This window comes from Electrona antarctica (assembly GCF_951216825.1).
Source record: "Electrona antarctica genome assembly, chromosome: 4".
NCBI lineage: Eukaryota > Metazoa > Chordata > Actinopteri > Myctophiformes > Myctophidae > Electrona > Electrona antarctica.
Genome location: NC_136809.1, coordinates 31,145,650 through 31,162,681, shown reverse-complemented (window position 1 = coordinate 31,162,681; position 17,032 = coordinate 31,145,650). Strand labels below are relative to the sequence as shown.

Below are 17,032 nucleotides of genomic sequence, written 5' to 3'. Positions count from 1 at the left end.
ATTTATATGGTTGGAGGACTTCGAGAAACTAAAACGACTATTTCAAAAGTACACCTTGTCAGTTGTTTTCAATGTACTTTGTTAAATGACTTGTCAGTGTTGTTGTCTTCTTCTTCTATCGGGTTTCATGGCGGTCGGCAAACCTAAATGGTGCATTACCGCCACCTACTAGACTGAGTGTGGAAATAGTGTTGTTGTCAGGGGGGGAGGGTGGAGGTCGGGGAGAAGCAAACCACGCCTACTATATTTAGGAGACCATTTGTAGGCTTTGTGTACCATTTCGCCTCTAGTGGCGCCAATGAAGTTGGCCCATCTTCATACATAAACCATCTTTGACTGGACTCACTTACTTCCTGGACTACATGTTGTCTCAGTAAGACAGCCCTCCCCCTATCCCCAATGAGGAACAGTGCACCAAAGCAGTATGGGAATTGCAGTCCAGGAAGGAAGTGAGCCCAGTGTCCATGACATCATGGACATCTTGAAATACTAAAATATCTAAAAACACATATTATCTGTCTGTCTGTCTGTCTGTCTGTCTGTCTGTCTGTCTGTCTGTCTGTCTGTCTGTCTGTCTGTCTGTCTGTCTGTCTGTCTGTCTGTCTGTCTGTCTGTCTGTCTGTCTGTCTGTCCGTCCGTCCGTCCGTCCGTCCGTCCGTCCGTCCGTCCGTCCGTCCGTCCGTCCGTCCGTCCGTCCGTCCGTCCGTCCGTCCGTCCGTCCGTCCGTCCGTCCGTCCGTCCGTCCGTCCGTCCGTCCGTCCGTCCGTCCGTCCGTCCGTCCGTCCGTCCGTCCGTCCGTCCGTCCGTCCGTCCGTCCGTCCGTCCGTCCGTCCGTCCGTCCGTCCGTCCGTCCGTCCGTCCGTCCGTCCGTCCGTCCGTCCGTCCGTCCGTCCGTCCGTCCGTCCGTCCGTCCGTCCGTCCGTCCGTCCGTCCGTCCGTCCGTCCGTCCGTCCGTCCGTCCGTCCGTCCGTCCGTCCGTCCGTCCGTCCGTCCGTCCGTCCGTCCGTCCGTCCGTCCGTCCGTCCGTCCGTTATTATAGTATGACTGTTTCTCAGACGTCCCCCTGTCCTCCCCAGGTACCACAGCCCATGTGGGGATCAGTTTGCATGGGCGGGAGAGCCGTACTGGACATCGCCATTTAGACAGCAGAGGAGCCTTCACGCGCAATGCTCTGGACATTTTCCACATCGCCACAGATTCCAGCCTGGGCAACATCTGGAAAGTCCGAGTTTGGCATGACAATAAAGGTATGCATGCACGCACGCACGCACGCACGCACGCACGCACGCACGCACGCACGCACGCACGCACGCACGCACGCACACACACACACACACACACACACACACACACACACCATAGGTCAGGAACATAGCTTGTGTTTCTGTAGCATTAGGTGACGTGAAATACACCTAATGTAATGTAATGGACATGGCGCTAATATGTGTCAGCTACAACTATGGATAAAACCTAATTAACGTCCACCTTCAGGTCTGTCCCCAGCATGGCTGTTGCAGTATGTGCTGGTAAAGGATCTGCAGACAGGAAACAGCTACTACTTCCTGGTCAAGGAATGGCTGTCAGTGGACAATGAGAGGACAGACGGACGGGTGGACATCGAGGTGGAAGCCTCAGGTGGGAAACAACATTGTCTTCTCAGAATTGCCGTTCATTGGACAAATACGTACATTGTCTTGTGCAAGATATTTGACATGGTGGGCACACGACTCATTAATCATAAAATTGGGATGGTAGCATAGAAATTAATAAGAGTGAGCTCTCCCCTGATACAGGGTGTGGTGGATTATTCAGAACTCACATCAGAGTCTTTAAGAAATAATCGAGGTAGAGAGTGGACTGAAACAATGTCACTTTTATTACAAGGAATGGTCTGTACCAGCCCAGGGAGACTGCACGGATGCAAGCCTCCAGAGCTGCTCAAATGAGTCTCTCTTATACACAATGAAGAAGCACAAATACATGGGAGGTGTGGTCAAGTGGACATGGACAAACAAGGTCCTATGGTCTAGTAATAGGTCCTCTGACAGACGCAAACAGGTGCTCTATGATGACTCATGTTAATGTAGTTACGACAGTTAGTATTGTCATCTTCGAACTCTCATTACAAGGGGAAAGCTCACTCTTATTCGTTTTTTCAATAAAACAGTGGAATTCTTCAAAAAGCAGACTTATTTCTGTAGCGGAGAGCCTGACTGACTCTGGCTCTGATCACAATATGGATGCTAGTATCAAATATATAGGTCCAGCCCCTAACCCCTTGTTTCCTGTCACCTGCAGAAGAGGCGGAGCTTGTTCGGTTGCCCCACCTCCTGGTTTGTGAGCTGCAGAGGGCGGTTTGCGAGAGCCACCTGTGGCTGTCACTATGGGAACGTCCCACCCGCAGTCCCTTCACCCGGCTACAGAGGGCGACATGCTGCGCTGTGTTACTGCAGCTCTGTCTGTTGGCTAACACACTGTGGTACAGCACAGTGGCAGACAGGAGATTTAGGTACCAGCGTGTGTGCGTGTGTGCGTGCGTGCTCGTGCATGCGAGAATACCACTGAGTACTGTTGATCCCAAGACCCAGACTATAATCAGTATTGTAATTTACAGTATGTCAAAGTGACTTGACAATGTGACGTATTCTATTCTGATCGACTTATTCTCCTGTGTGGCAGCCCCAGGGCAGTGTCTGAGCTGGTATCATTAAACGGAGAGACAGTAGCAGCCGGTCTAGTAAGCTGTCTGATAGTCTATCCTCTGTACCTGCTCGTCTTCACGCTGTTCAGGATGAGCCGCAGCAAGGTAACGCCAAAGAAAATACACCATACATTACAAATGTACCAGCATTCGTTTTGTTGTGGCATACATAAAGTACATTGTCACAACCTATACGCACATAAGCTGACCCTGTATGCTTCTGTTTGGCTATGTGTGTGTGTGTGTGTGTGTGTGTGTGTGTGTGTGTGTGTGTGTGTGTGTCTGTGTGTCAGTGTGTGTCTGTGGAGCAGGTCACTACAGAGGTGGACCAAGAGTCTGTGGAAATCGATGACTTTTTGGACAACTCCATGGCAGGAAGTTCCTTCCTCTTCTTCAATGGAATCCCTGGCGAGGTACAGTGTAATGCACTGTAGACATGTGCATATGTTATTGCTTTAATTAATGTTACTAGACCTGTACGTGCCCGTCGGCTACCGGCCTACTTGAGGACAATGCAACTTGGGAACCTAATAATACCCGTTGTCAACTTGTTATAGCTCCAGTGTCCCACTTGGAGATCTCTGTATCTGCCTGTGTCTGAAGAGGGCAAAATGACTGACTGTGAAAAGTGGACTGTTTAAGTAGGCTAATCAATTGTCAGGTGTGGGGTTGCCATGGCAATCAATTGGCTGAGGCAGAGGCTGGAAATTGCACAGGTGAGGGGATTTAGGCTGATTAGACCCACTGGCAGAGCCTGACCAGAGCCTATTGTGGTGGTTCTGGAGAACCGTGGGTCCGACCAACTCAAGGCCGGGCACTGTACTCCCTCTGGGGATGTGGAACGCGTGTGTCGATTTTGAAGTCGTTGGGGCAAACGGTTCTCGAGTTACGTGCATTACAACCGTACACACACACGCAGACAGAGACGTGGCGCATTTATAGTTAAAATCTGGTTCTTAGTACTCAGCTAGAACTAGTGTTGAACACAGGGCAGAAGTGAGAACATTCCTCTGCATGCTTTACGTTCTCCCAAAATGCCTGTCAGGGGAAAACAAGCGGATTGACCAATGCTCTGTTGGACCATAGTATGCCTCCCGGATTGACAACACAAAAAAGTGATAGTGTTTTGTGATGTCTTCTACCGTGATTGGGTTGGGCTGTCTGGTCTGTTTAACAACAGAATTGAGCAGTTTGAACAGGCAAGGTAATCATTTCAAAGTTTCAGTCCCTTATGAACTCATTAACGCCACTATTACTTTTCTCTCCTTTCTTTCCATTATTCTCTTCCTATATCTCTCTCCCTACTGCTTTCATCAGACCAACTCAGAGGAGACCAACGTGGATCTGTCAACTCCATCCACCAAAAGGTGAGCCTAAGGCGGGTAAAGGAAAATTACTCTTTGGTGGACACAGCTTCGATAGTTACTTCTTTGATCATCCAAAATAGTCTCCCCACTGATTTACATTGCATTTTAATACAGGTATTGAAGTCATTATTTTAGCACACAAACGAATAGAAACAAAGCAGTGTCTGCCAGTGTATAACATTTCAAAACCTGAACACAATAACAAACATGGTGATAATTGACGTTATACAATGTCAGAATTTTCTTTGTGTGCATTTGTTGCTAACAGTCTGACTTTGACACCAAATTCACTGTGAATCAGTGGGAAGACAATTTTGGAATTTAAATTTCTAAACAACTATTGAAGATATCTTGACAATATTTGGAGCTACATCATGGCATGTTAACTATACAGTATACACTAGAAAGAATGTGAGCACAACTTCAGCCAAAGAAGTACGGTACTGCAGTATACAACAAATATGCCAGGTACACGGCTCCAAAACTTAAATAAAATAAAAATGATGCCAGCACTCACGTTACAGTATGTCTTTCAATAGAGTTTATTTAAATGTAGGATGGCAACAGGATCGACCACATGTCGCATTTACTATGAAAACCTACATTTACGTGTGTCACGCCACACCTCCATATATTGTCACGCCTCACAACATCACGCCAGAGATGCCCACAAGTCACGGAGCTCGAGTCCGAGTCGAGTCAGGAGTCATTGAGCTCGAGTCCGAGTCGAGTCAGAATCTTTCGAGGTCGAGTCGAGTCTAGAGTCTAATTAGTTGAATTATTTAATTATATATACATCTACACCCAGCCCGAAATGCACAGCATAATGTTTATCAGAATAGTAGGCTATATACAGTATTTTTCCAAATAGTAGCCCGGGCTGTTAATAATATTAATCGGTTTGACTGGCATGATGAAATTAGTTTGGTACTGTAGCACAGCTGTGTAAAATTCCAATATTATAAACAGGCTGTCAGGGGGGGGGGGGGGGGTTCCAGCACCCAGGGTGCCGGCCCGATTCCGGCGAGCCGCCCCGCGTCCGAAACGGTTGAGAAATGACAGAGTTACCGTGTGCGTCCCTCTACTGTACCCTCTACTGTACTGTACTGTACTGTCACTGTACTGTACTGGCACACCCGCAATCACCATATATACAGTTAATATGTGGGTGTGTTTGTGTGTGTGTGTTAGGTTGCGCACAGGTGGTGAAAAACAACCATGCTGTTTTCGTGCTCAGACGCACCCACCCAGCCAGCCACCCACCCACCCAGATGTGCTCAGTTTTTGAATGAATGAATTTTCAACTATTTCAATAAATGTTGTACACATCAGTGAAATTAACCACTGGGAAAATCCCTAATTGAGAGAGTGTAGGCCTAACAAGCACACCACAGCTCAGTGCATGAAATTTAGGCTGCATGGCTAACAGGGCTTGGTCATTACCCTACGATCTCTCTCCATATCATTTGATAAAGGCATATAAAAACATGACTTATCCCCCCAATGAAAATATACACTTCACGGAGTATAGACCACTTGGAATTATAACAATGAATCAGTTGAGGATGGCTGAGTATGGCACGAGTTTGCGCCATTGTGCTGAGGACTTTGTGGTGGTGGTAGGACCTTTGCTTGGATTCATGGTGAGTGGCGCACCGAAAATAGTAAGCTCACAACGTGCTGCATGTGGACGCAACACTTTTAGATACACAGAATGACAATACATATTTCACAGAATATATATACCACTTTGAATTAAAACAATCGGTTATTTGGTTGTGCATAGGCTGAGTATGGCACGAATAATTATTTTGGGGATGTGGAGGACTTTGGTGTTGCGCTGTTGTGAGGTGGTGAGGCCACGGTGAGTGGTGCGCAGAAAATAGGAGATCTGCAAACTCAACACGCTGTGTATATAATATAAATGAGGCTGACTAAGTTTGCAAATAACGGCCCATGGGCGTTTATATGGAGAACGGCGGTTATTTGGACGAGGCGCCGGCGGTTATTACACAAAATTGTGTCAGAAGGCTGTTATTAGGTAGTTGAGTAAGGGCTGGTATTTGGAAATAAACGGTAGCTACATATAATATAGATTAATTTAGGCTCTGCCGCTCTTTGCGTCTATATTAAGTATCAATCAAATCAATGACAATTGCGCACAGCATCAACATTCCCTGCTGTTTTCCCACAGCCAGTTTCAGGAGGAAAGGCACATTGTACTACTCACGTGGCTGTTAAAGTTCCAACCTTCTCGTGGTTCAATTTCCAATTTGTTTTAATTTAGTTTCCACTGAAGTAACGCCAAAGCAGTTATGTCCAAGTAGTGTCTCCGTTTCGAAAAGTGAATCTTATTCGTGCAATGTTCCAAAACAGAGCTACAGCTATATCATCGTGACAAGTGACAACTTTAAATAGGCTATTACATATCTAATACTGTAGGTTTACGGTTCACATCAATCAGCCTCTCAAACCTATGGCTTGTTTCAGTGCGTAACGTGCGTCGGAACTTGATGTTAATGCAGTGAACATTAATTACGTAGTGTTTAATAACGAGGTCAGCAGCTGCAGCGCACATGATCCATGAAACCCGATGTTTCAAAAATGTTCCCTCACAGTCTATCCCATCCTCATATCAACATATTAAACAAAGGCAAAGTTAAATAAAGTTGGATAGCTGATGCGGACCCAAACATATGTGTTTAGTTTCGTAATTTTCATAATTAAATGTTATGATGAAAGGTTCCATTGTGTATCAGTTTGTGCGCATCGCCACTCTGGAATGAAATCAACTGAGCTCCGCTCAGCTGAGGTTCATTTGCGCAATTGCGCTGCGGGAGGGGAAAGAAAAGGGATGGGATTGGATAATTTTTTCGGGCATTTCACTCATTAATGTGGGTCCAAAAATAAGGTAATGACTCGTCGATACTCGTCGAGTCATTGAGCTCAAGTCCGAGTCGAGTCTGGAGTCTTTGGGGGTAGAGTCTGAGTCGAGTCTAGAGTCCCATTTGTGGCGACTCGAGTGCGACTCGAGTAAGAGTCTTTAACTCGAGTCACCATCTCTGCATCACACCTCCATATATGGTCACGCCTTGTGACATCACGCCTCCATTTCCATATATGGAGCTGACATGTTCTGTGATCCCTCCCCACCCGTCCTTCCTCTTCGATGTCTCCCTTTTGACTGATATAAGTATTTTTCTTCTCTCTCCTTTGCAGCGTTGAGAGTTGGGACACGGCTGAGCCGGAGGACAGCGAGGATAGAGATTGGCCGGAGCTGCTGAGTGACATGTCTGGTATGGTGGGAGGCGTGGAGCTGGGTTCCGCCGGTCTGCCCAGGCTGAAGAGAGGTCAGGGGAGCAGGCACCTCGGTGTCGACATGACCCTTAACCCTGACGACGATGACGGCACCGGTCAACGCAAGAAATATTTCACCTCTTCAGGTGAAATATAGTAACTGTATCGAAATATCGATTTTAATTAAAAGAATCGAAGTCTATCGAAATGCAAATGGCAAATATCGTATCGTATCGTTTGACTTTGTATCGGATCGTTTTGAAATGGAGATAATCGGTATCGAATTGTTTTGCAATGTAAATAATCAATTTGATCAATGCTAAGTATTTGTGCATTGTATTTAGCAATTTTAAGAATAGAAGAAAAAAGAAAAAGATAGGTTTAATTACTTTTCCATTCCATATAGCTACAATTGGTCTATTGATAAATGTGTGTATTCTCTGTGTTCATGTCAAGGCGTGGGTTTGTCCATATGTGTTCGAATACAATGTCCATCTATTTGCCAGAGAATCACTGTGTTTACTCATTTATATCGTATCGCTGTTAAAATGTATCGTTACACCCCTACTAGTTACTAAGACTATGCTCTTAAATCTTAGTGGTTGCTGTACAGAATAGCACGTACAAATTATCTTTGCAGTGATTAACAGAACTGCATACAGTGTCCACGACAACAGGTACTGCACAGTTTAGGATAATAGTAAGACATTAGTGATGGTTCATTCCTAATTATACAACAGGTCGCTTCGAGGAAGCAATCGGATTGGTGGAAATTCCCATCTAGCCGTGCTTAAACGAGAATGATGGAAACCTTAATCAAAACATAAAAATCAGCTGTGCTGAGTCTCGCTGCTCTCGCAGATCAGAGCCGGATGGTGGCTATAGCAGTCTGCTCGTTCCTGCAGCAACGCAGGCATCCATTAATGATGGTAAAGCACACCATCCCGTGTAATATTGCTGTGGGCTGTGAGGATATTGCAAGTGGACCCCCAAATAATTGGCAAACACTAAGATTTTATTGATAATATAACATTAAAAAAGGGCATGCTATTGTTTCTTTAAAACCTTGAGAAATTAGTTTTCATTGTAATACTTATAAAGAGGAACTTAAAGTCCACTACGTTCCATTAATCCGCTCCATTAATCCAAGCCAGAACACAATCGATTGATTGAGCAGTAAAATAAACATGATCTGGGGTTGAGGAGCCACTGTCCATGCATGTACTCAGTTACTCATTACTTGTACTCCCACATACACACACAGATGAGGACCTGATCAAGCATATCCTGGCCGACGGGCAGAACTTCTTCCCACAGCCAGATGAGAGCGAGATGGCCGACCTGTAAGTTTGATCTTCTAAATACAATTCCTCCCCTGAAACTCTGGTACTGTGTGATACAAAGCTTTTTTTCTATTCTCTCTGCGTGCGTGCGTCTCAGATCCAGCATCTTTGGAGATAAAACCGAAGTAATTCTCCTTCAGAAGCTAAACGAGCCTCAACCTCCAGGATGTGTGAGAAGAGACCCACCAAAAACTGCTTTTACATCCAACACAGGTGTGTACCGTATGTGTGTCAGCAATAAGGTCATGAAAGAGTGTGATTAGCATGACTATGTACAGATACAGACTATGTACAGCACAAATTGGTTGTTACAAATAAATATAATTGTAACAACCAATTTTGAAAGTTGCTACCAAAGTTGCTACCAATTTTTTACATCTTATATTTATATATCTTTATCTTTATAATGATATTTTTTTGCATGTTTGAAATAAAATATAAATCTTCTTTCATTTCATACTCATGTCCTTACCTTACCACGTTGCCTTGTTCTTTCCTTCAGTTGTGACTGACATCTGTCGTCCAAGGCGGTTCCCTCCCTGGTGTGGAACCTCCGCCCTATGGGGCAGCTGGACAGCGATTGTTCTGGCCAATGGCATATCGGTGTGGGCGGGCCGTGGGTTCAGTCAGGGCGTGGCCATGATGTGGCTTATTTCCTGTTTCGCCAGTTTCCTGTGCTCCTGCTTGCTTCTGGAACCTATCAAGGTACACATCTCAGCCCCGCTCCTCTCCCCATTTTATTTATTGCACAAACAGTTCCCACAAACAAGTAAGCAGACAGAAACGCACCCAAGACAAGTACCCAAGTACAATACAGTAAATTGCAGTAAGTACAGTGTGCTTACTGCTTTGATGCATTTGTGTTTAGCCCATTAAAACCGGGACAGCATCTTAATTAATTTGTATTATTTTTTTTTCCAAATACACATATATTAATTTGATGGATTCGGAACCAAGTGTCCATGGCAGTGGGCAGGACTGACTGCTGTCTCCCTACAGGTGCTGTGTGAGGCAGTGTACTATGCGGTGTGGGTGCGCCGGCTGCGACCAGAGGACCAGGACGTGCTGGTGGAGTTTCCCCAGGTGGAGAGGGTGGTGCAGCGGGTCACCAGGGTCCGGCCGCCCCAAGGCTTCGCTCTGTCCCAGGCCCGGCAACAGGCCCGGAAGGTCCACATGCTGCATACCATGCTCAAGGTGAGTGAATGAGACAGCATGTACATGAAGCATCGTATAATGCTGTATATACATCCACTATATACATACAATTAAAACAGGGGGGAGGCGCCGCTAGTGATGATGCATTTGACATCACAGCAAGCAGGGCAGTAGGTATTGTGCAAGAATGTATTCATACATTTCATAAATTCAATGTACATGTACAGAAAATAGGACAGTTGCATGGATGCAATGTATAGTGCATGGTAGAGAAGAAAAAGAAGAAGAAGAAGAAAAAAATTAAATAATATAGCAGATCTAGAGACAGGGAAAAACATAGGAGGCACCATAGAAGACAGAGAAGAACATAGGAAGCAACATAAGACAGGATTAAGGCACCAGAGATGACAGGGAAGCGCCATAGGAGGCATTATTGTATGTGTTACTAAACTATGCTGAATGTGCCACATGAACATATTTTAGTGAGAAAGAAATAGGTGAAGAAAGATTGCTCATAAATTATGTTAGATAGCACAAGAAATATCAGTATTTGCCTCGCTATAATAATGCTTCTCATAATTCCTAAATGCCATACAGTACAGTACACCCATCCCAGCACTAGTATGCGTATTTGTGTCTATGCATATAACAGCAGTGTTATCACACGTTCATATTTTGGGTGAACGTGAACTGAACGTACTGTATTTCTGCTTGATGAACGTCATTGTGAACACGTTCATTTCTGGCATGTGTGAACGTCACTTTCTCACGGTCAACTTCGTTCAAGAGTGAGTGTTTCCATAGAGCCTTCCAGGCGGAATCCCCGGTGCTAAAACACACCCTAAACAGTCCTTAATATCTAGCGGAAAACCCACCAATAAGTACTTATGCGACACAAATTAACTAATCTTTCTCAGCCGTACAATTTCACTGGAACGCACAGCGCGCAACTGCATGATGATCCAGTCATGCAGGCAGACAGCAGACACAGAACATCCCGACTCCCGACCCAAACACTGAGGAAACTTGTTGTTGTTTGATTAAACATAATGTGCCACGAAGCGCAGTGATGCCTGATTTATTCTTCGTCATACGTGTTCCGTGCTGAAATTTGCTGATCTGCTGATTGTTCCTTTGATTCTCATCTGCAGAACTTCCTGATGTATATGTTCTTCCTGCTGGTGGTTCTGCTCCTCAACTACTCTGACACGGCCAAAGACACACACAGCCTGAGGCTGCGCAGACACCTGGAGCGCAGTCTGCACACAGTTGAATACAGCCGCATCAGCAGGTACTGTACTGAATTTATACCTGTGTAACACATACAGTACTGTACACATATATGCACACAGAACCCCTTCAATCCAAATAATAATAATAATAATAATAATAATAATAATAATAATAATAATAATAATAATAATAATAATAATAATAATAATAATAATAATAATAATTAATTAATTTGTAAGAGCTAATAGCGTATGTGTAGTCCAGGTCTGTCAGGACTACTGTGGGGTGTCTCGACCTCCTTGGTGTTAGAGTAAGGCCAAGATCCTGCTCTCATCCATTGATGGCCTTCCTTAACGCGTAGTCCAGGACTATGACAAAGAGGAAGGGGGCTTGGGTGTTTAATTGTATCTTAATAATAGAATCTTCATGTGGTGCTGGAAACTTTTTTACTTTCAGTCGGTGCTCTCTTTGGAGAGATCCACCATCACTATCCAAGCAGACAGTGAAAACTACAATTGCAGGCAATTTCCCACCCGGGAAATAGCTTCGGGACCCGTCGTCGCGGAGGTTGTTTTTTTTCTTGTTAGAAATTAAATTACACTAAAGGAGTTTGCACACAGTGCACTTTTTTCCCCTGATCTGTGAGTGGTCAAATATCCAATCTGAACCCTCCCATCATTTTCAAACATGTTTGATTTATATGCACACACACACTATGGAACAGTGCAGCGGCCACACACACACATACACACACACACACACACACACACACACTCACACAGACTGACAGCCCCAAGAATACGCTATAATGTCCCCGAGTTTAGATTACAGAATCTATCCCCTTAAATGTATAACTTGCCTGGTATTCCTTGCATGTCAGGCTTGCCAGCAACTAGCCCTGGTCCAGGCTAGCCAGCAACTAGCCCTGGTCCAGGCTAGCCAGCAACTAGCCCTGGTCCAGGCTAGCCAGCAACTAGCCCTGGTCCAGGCTAGCCAGCAACTAGCCCTGGTCCAGGCTAGCCAGCAACTAGCCCTGGTCCAGGCTTGCCAGCAACTAGCCCTGGTCCAGGCTTGCCAGCAACTAGCCCTGGTCCAGGCTAGCCAGCAACTAGCCCTGGTCCAGGCTAGCCAGCAACTAGCCCTGGTCCAGGCTAGCCAGCAACTAGCCCTGGTCCAGGCTTGCCAGCAACTAGCCCTGGTCCAGGCTAGCCAGCAACTAGCCCTAGGGTTGCCACCCGTTCCGTAAAATACGGATTCGTCCCTTATTTGAGCACTAAATGATGCGTCCCGTATTTAATCAATACGGAACGCGGTTTGTTCCGTATTTTCCTAAATGCCCCCTGCGCGATCTATCACACAAACGTCAACACTGAATTTAACAATAATGAAGCAACTAGCCCTGGTCCAGGCTAGCCAGCAACTGTCTAGCCCTGGTCCAGGCTAGCCAGCAACTAGCTAGCCCTGGTCCAGGCTTGCCAGCAACTAGCCCTGGTCCAGGCTAGCCAGCAACTAGCCCTGGTCCAGGCTAGCCAGCAACTAGCCCTGGTCCAGGCTAGCCAGCAACTAGCCCTGGTCCAGGCTAGCCAGCAACTAAAACTATGAAACAACGGCTTTGCAGTTTGCATTGATGAGAGACGTCTCTCATCAATTGCAGCTGCAATCAATTTAATAAACGAGTGGACCAATTATTTATGCTCCGATGTGCAGTGCATGCGTCCGGAATATATATATATATATATATATATATATATATAGCCTATTTAATGCCATATGTAAAGTCAAACCTGGATTATCTTTCGTCGCACGATGGTGCCATGCAGATATTGCCAGATAACATTATGCGATGTAGCCTACAAGACCAGATGTGACACGCGTTGTCAGCCTCGAGCTCTGACACAATGTACCGGGCGGTAAGACGCACACTTCTTTTTCCATGGATTCCTTGGGTCATGACGCATCTCCCCATATAGGCCACGCCCATTTCCGAGAATTTCCACCAAATTTGAATTTTCTTCAAAACACACTTTTTGCTTCTCCTCCTACAGATTTTGTCCAAATCTCTCAAAGAATTGGTACACATGATCTCCGGACCTATCCGATTAAAACACCACAAGCTGAAGTTTGCGTATCGTTCGGCCGTAATCGGCTTCCGAAGTTAGTGGGAGGGGTCTATTTTACAAAACATGCCACAAATCATGAACCAAACGTCCAATCTACCCCACATTTGAATCAGATTTCACGGATGGTTTAATCAACCAAGAGCTAAAAGCAATTCCATTTTCATCCATAGGGGGCGCCGCAAATGCAAAAGATGTAACCATTTGTTGCAAAAACATGATTTTTGGGGGATAAATCCCCTCCGAATTACTTGAAGTTACACATGATCACAGGGGTGACTTGACATTGTAATTGGCTAGTAAAATTAGTGGGAGGGACCTATGTAAGCGATTGTGGCAACCACACTTTGCAATTTTTCAAAATTGCGACTTTTCTAGTATGTTCTAGTATGTTTTGTAATTATCAAAATCTACAAAGTAACTAGTAACAAAGTTTTCAAATAAATGTAGTGGAGTAAAAGTACGATAATTGCCTCTGAGATGGTACAAATACCTCAAAATTGCACGTAGGTACAGTACTTACTTTACACCACGGTCGATCGGCTATATTCAGCGAAAGATTTCCCCACAATAAGGACGCTGGGCTTTAAGTGGTTAATGTGCAGAAAAAAAGGGGAAGTACAACAGTTGTTTGACTGCTACTAAGTGTAACATTGTAAAGTACTCAAATAGGCTACTGTACTAAAGTACAAGTTTTAGGTATTTTTTTTAATTTCTTCTGTATTCAATACTTTTACTTCTACCTCACTTACACCTCAGAGGAAAATATTGTAGGCCTACTTTTACTCCACTACAATTTGTGAAAAGGCTACTTTTTACTTGTTAGGCTACTAGTTACTTGTAGAATTAAGATTTTGAGTATCATTACAAAACACGCTAACCACTTCAGCCGTATACATATTTCTTTATTTACTTTCTCCATCACTGGACAGAAGACAATGATGGACACCTGCTGAGACACGCGCTCTGTCTAGTCACTCCAGTTCGATGGTCGCTCAGGCAGAGGTCATGTAACTCGATGGAGAACACCAGTGACCAGATTGATCCATTTTAAAAACAGATTCTTCATCTTGATAATCTAATTGGTTTCAGAAGCATAAAGGAAGCGAATATGCCATTAGTGTCTCTTTGCCAATGAACGAAATACAAATAGTACCCTCGAACTGGCCCCATCCGATCACGCCGGTCACCGTTTCCAATGTTCTGTAAACAGACGGGACTGTCAGGAATTGGCATTGGTAGACGGTAACTAAAGTACATTTACTTGTGTACTCTTTTGAATACTTACGTTTTTTTTTTAGCATACACTTATAACAATCTAGTCACTCCAGTTCTATGGTCGCTCAGGCGGAGGTCATGTAACTCAATGGAGAACACCAGATTGATCTATTTTAAAAACAGATTATTTATCTTGATAATCTAATTGGTTTAAGAAGCATAAAGGAAGGGAATATGTCACTCATTAGTGTCTCTTTGTCAATGAACAAATAGTACCCTCGAACTGGCCCATACAATCACGCAGGTCACTGTGTCCAATTTCCTGTAAACAGACAGGACAGACAGGACAGACAGGACGTTTTAATTGGAATTTACTTGAGTACTCTTTTGAATACTTACGGTTTTTTTAGCATACACTTCTATAACAAAAAATCACACCCGTGTGAACTGAGTGGTGCAACTCCCCTCTCCCCCTGCCTCTCTCTCTCTCTCTCTCTCTCTCTCTCTCTCTCTCTGTAATTAGCAGGCAACAGTGCAACACTATCTCTCTCTCTCTGTTTCTGGCACAACAGCGCCGCTTTTGCCCCTACTGGTACTCTAAACGGACATAGTCACATAGGAACATAGGGACATTGCTGTTCCTTGGAGTGGTTGCACCACTCAAAAACATTGCATGGATGCACCTGGGACGTAGGCCTGGGAAAGACCAAGGTTATAATAGTTAACTAACTAAAAAAAATAGAAAAACAATAACTAAACTGAAACTGTATTGTGTGTTCACAAAACAATTATAGACAAAATACCCTTCATTTATAATAACAAGTTTTATTATTGATCTGCACCAACAAAGTGTAGACAATAGACATGTCCCCGCGCCACCTTCGCTGAAAAAGCGAGTGCCAAGTTAATCCTGCACCGTTTTCCAATTTGGGATTTAAATCATATTTGAGTGTCAACAGGTAGGAGCCCTATACACAAAGCAACCAGAAAAATATGATAAAATAGGGCTCTTAGGCCTTTAGGCTATGGTACAAACCAGAAATTCCAGTTTGTGAGCAGTGGCTGAGCATTGTGGAGGAGATATTTGTAATGGAGAAACTAACTCATACTACAAGAGGAGTTATTCACTGAAAAATGGGAGAAATGGATTGAATATAGAAATCAACAGGGCGACACTGATGATAACAATGCACTCATAATGGACTGGAATACGTTGCTTATTAATGATGAATACGAACCCTTAAACTGTGACTGTACTTTTGTTTACCTGCAAAAAAAAAGTAAAAAATAAATAAAGCAGAAATAGAGTCACTTCTAATTCTGATCTATTAATACTGTAAAATGCCTACAAATACAACAACATTTCGTTTAATGACTATAGAACAACCGCAACCATGGCTGACGGACGGACAGACGGATGGACAGACTGACGGACAGGTTCCAAACCTAGTCTCGGCCATGCCCTTTGGCCTGGTGGAGACAATATGGGAATACTTATTTGATACCATGTTTTTACCCAGCGACTTCATATTCATGTGGAATCTATGATTCTCAGGTAGTCCTAATATCTCTACACCTCAAAGCATCAGGAATGACATTGTTATTGTATTCTATAGGTATACAGTCTAAAATAAATGCAGTAATGCTGTATAATACACAACAATTTGTGTGCCGTTCTTAATGAATAATCATCAGAAGCTATATGGAAAACAATTTGGTTCCAGTCAGTCAAAATCGCCACACACACTGTTCAAAAAAGTAAATAAATATATGAAATTGAGAATAAGCTGCTAATTGATTCATTAAGTATTAATTTAGAATGTTACACAGTAGTGTATTGTATACTTACCATAGAAGGCTTATAGAACAATATTTTGTCATTCAAGCTGTTTTGAGCCATAGAGAAATGGGGATCCACTCATAATTTCGATGCCACATTGGTCCGACACGTGGCATTGCGTGCGGTTAGGGTTGGGGACAAATTGGACAATGTTAGTAATGGGGCGAGTGACGCAAGCTTGCGTCAGTGGCACATCAACATAAAGCTCCGATTGCATTTCCTCTATCACAAAACATTAAGTTTTAGCTATTTCTGGGTCTTGGTTCTCACATAATGCATGCTCGTATATGTTTTAGTTTTTTTCTTCATCTTCATCCAAAAACAGCCAATGGATGGGTACTCAAAACATATTAGTGGTCACTCAGGAGGTACACACACATCCCAGTAAATTCAATGGGAGCTCGAACAAAAGAAATAAACTGAAAAAAACTGAAAAAGGAGTCTGCACACCGTTTTAAAAGCTTTACCAGACCAGAGGTTTTGTTTTGGCATGAATCAGTGCTATTGAACACCCTGCTATTGAACACATCTGTGTGTTGTTTCGAAAATATTGAACCAATGGAAAGTAGTAAAAAGTGCTTTGGACAAAACCTCTTAACTCCATTGGACCCTCAAAATGTCTGCAAAAGCAACTCCACCACCTCTCCCCCTCTCATGGAAATATTTGACAATATATAGAGTTACAACACCAACTTTGATGAGGCTGTATTGCTTTGTTTTAATTTCCTGAAAAATGTATATTTATTTTTCATTTCCTGAAA

The 17,032-nt window shown here is 43.9% G+C and overlaps 1 protein-coding gene across 1 annotated transcript in view; it reads left to right on the top strand.

Annotated features, from left to right (window-relative positions):
* The window catches only part of pkd1a (polycystic kidney disease 1a), a 127,828-nt gene that overhangs the window by 93,468 nt on the left and 17,328 nt on the right, over positions 1–17,032 (top strand). The window contains exons 37-48 of the mRNA XM_079499381.1: positions 1,077–1,247; positions 1,492–1,635; positions 2,299–2,509; positions 2,680–2,806; positions 2,995–3,114; positions 4,019–4,068; positions 7,288–7,511; positions 8,630–8,708; positions 8,806–8,921; positions 9,211–9,413; positions 9,708–9,902; positions 11,015–11,154. Coding sequence (XP_079355507.1) covers positions 1,077–1,247; positions 1,492–1,635; positions 2,299–2,509; positions 2,680–2,806; positions 2,995–3,114; positions 4,019–4,068; positions 7,288–7,511; positions 8,630–8,708; positions 8,806–8,921; positions 9,211–9,413; positions 9,708–9,902; positions 11,015–11,154 — 1,780 coding nt within the window. The remainder of the gene's footprint in view (positions 1–1,076; positions 1,248–1,491; positions 1,636–2,298; positions 2,510–2,679; positions 2,807–2,994; positions 3,115–4,018; positions 4,069–7,287; positions 7,512–8,629; positions 8,709–8,805; positions 8,922–9,210; positions 9,414–9,707; positions 9,903–11,014; positions 11,155–17,032) is intronic.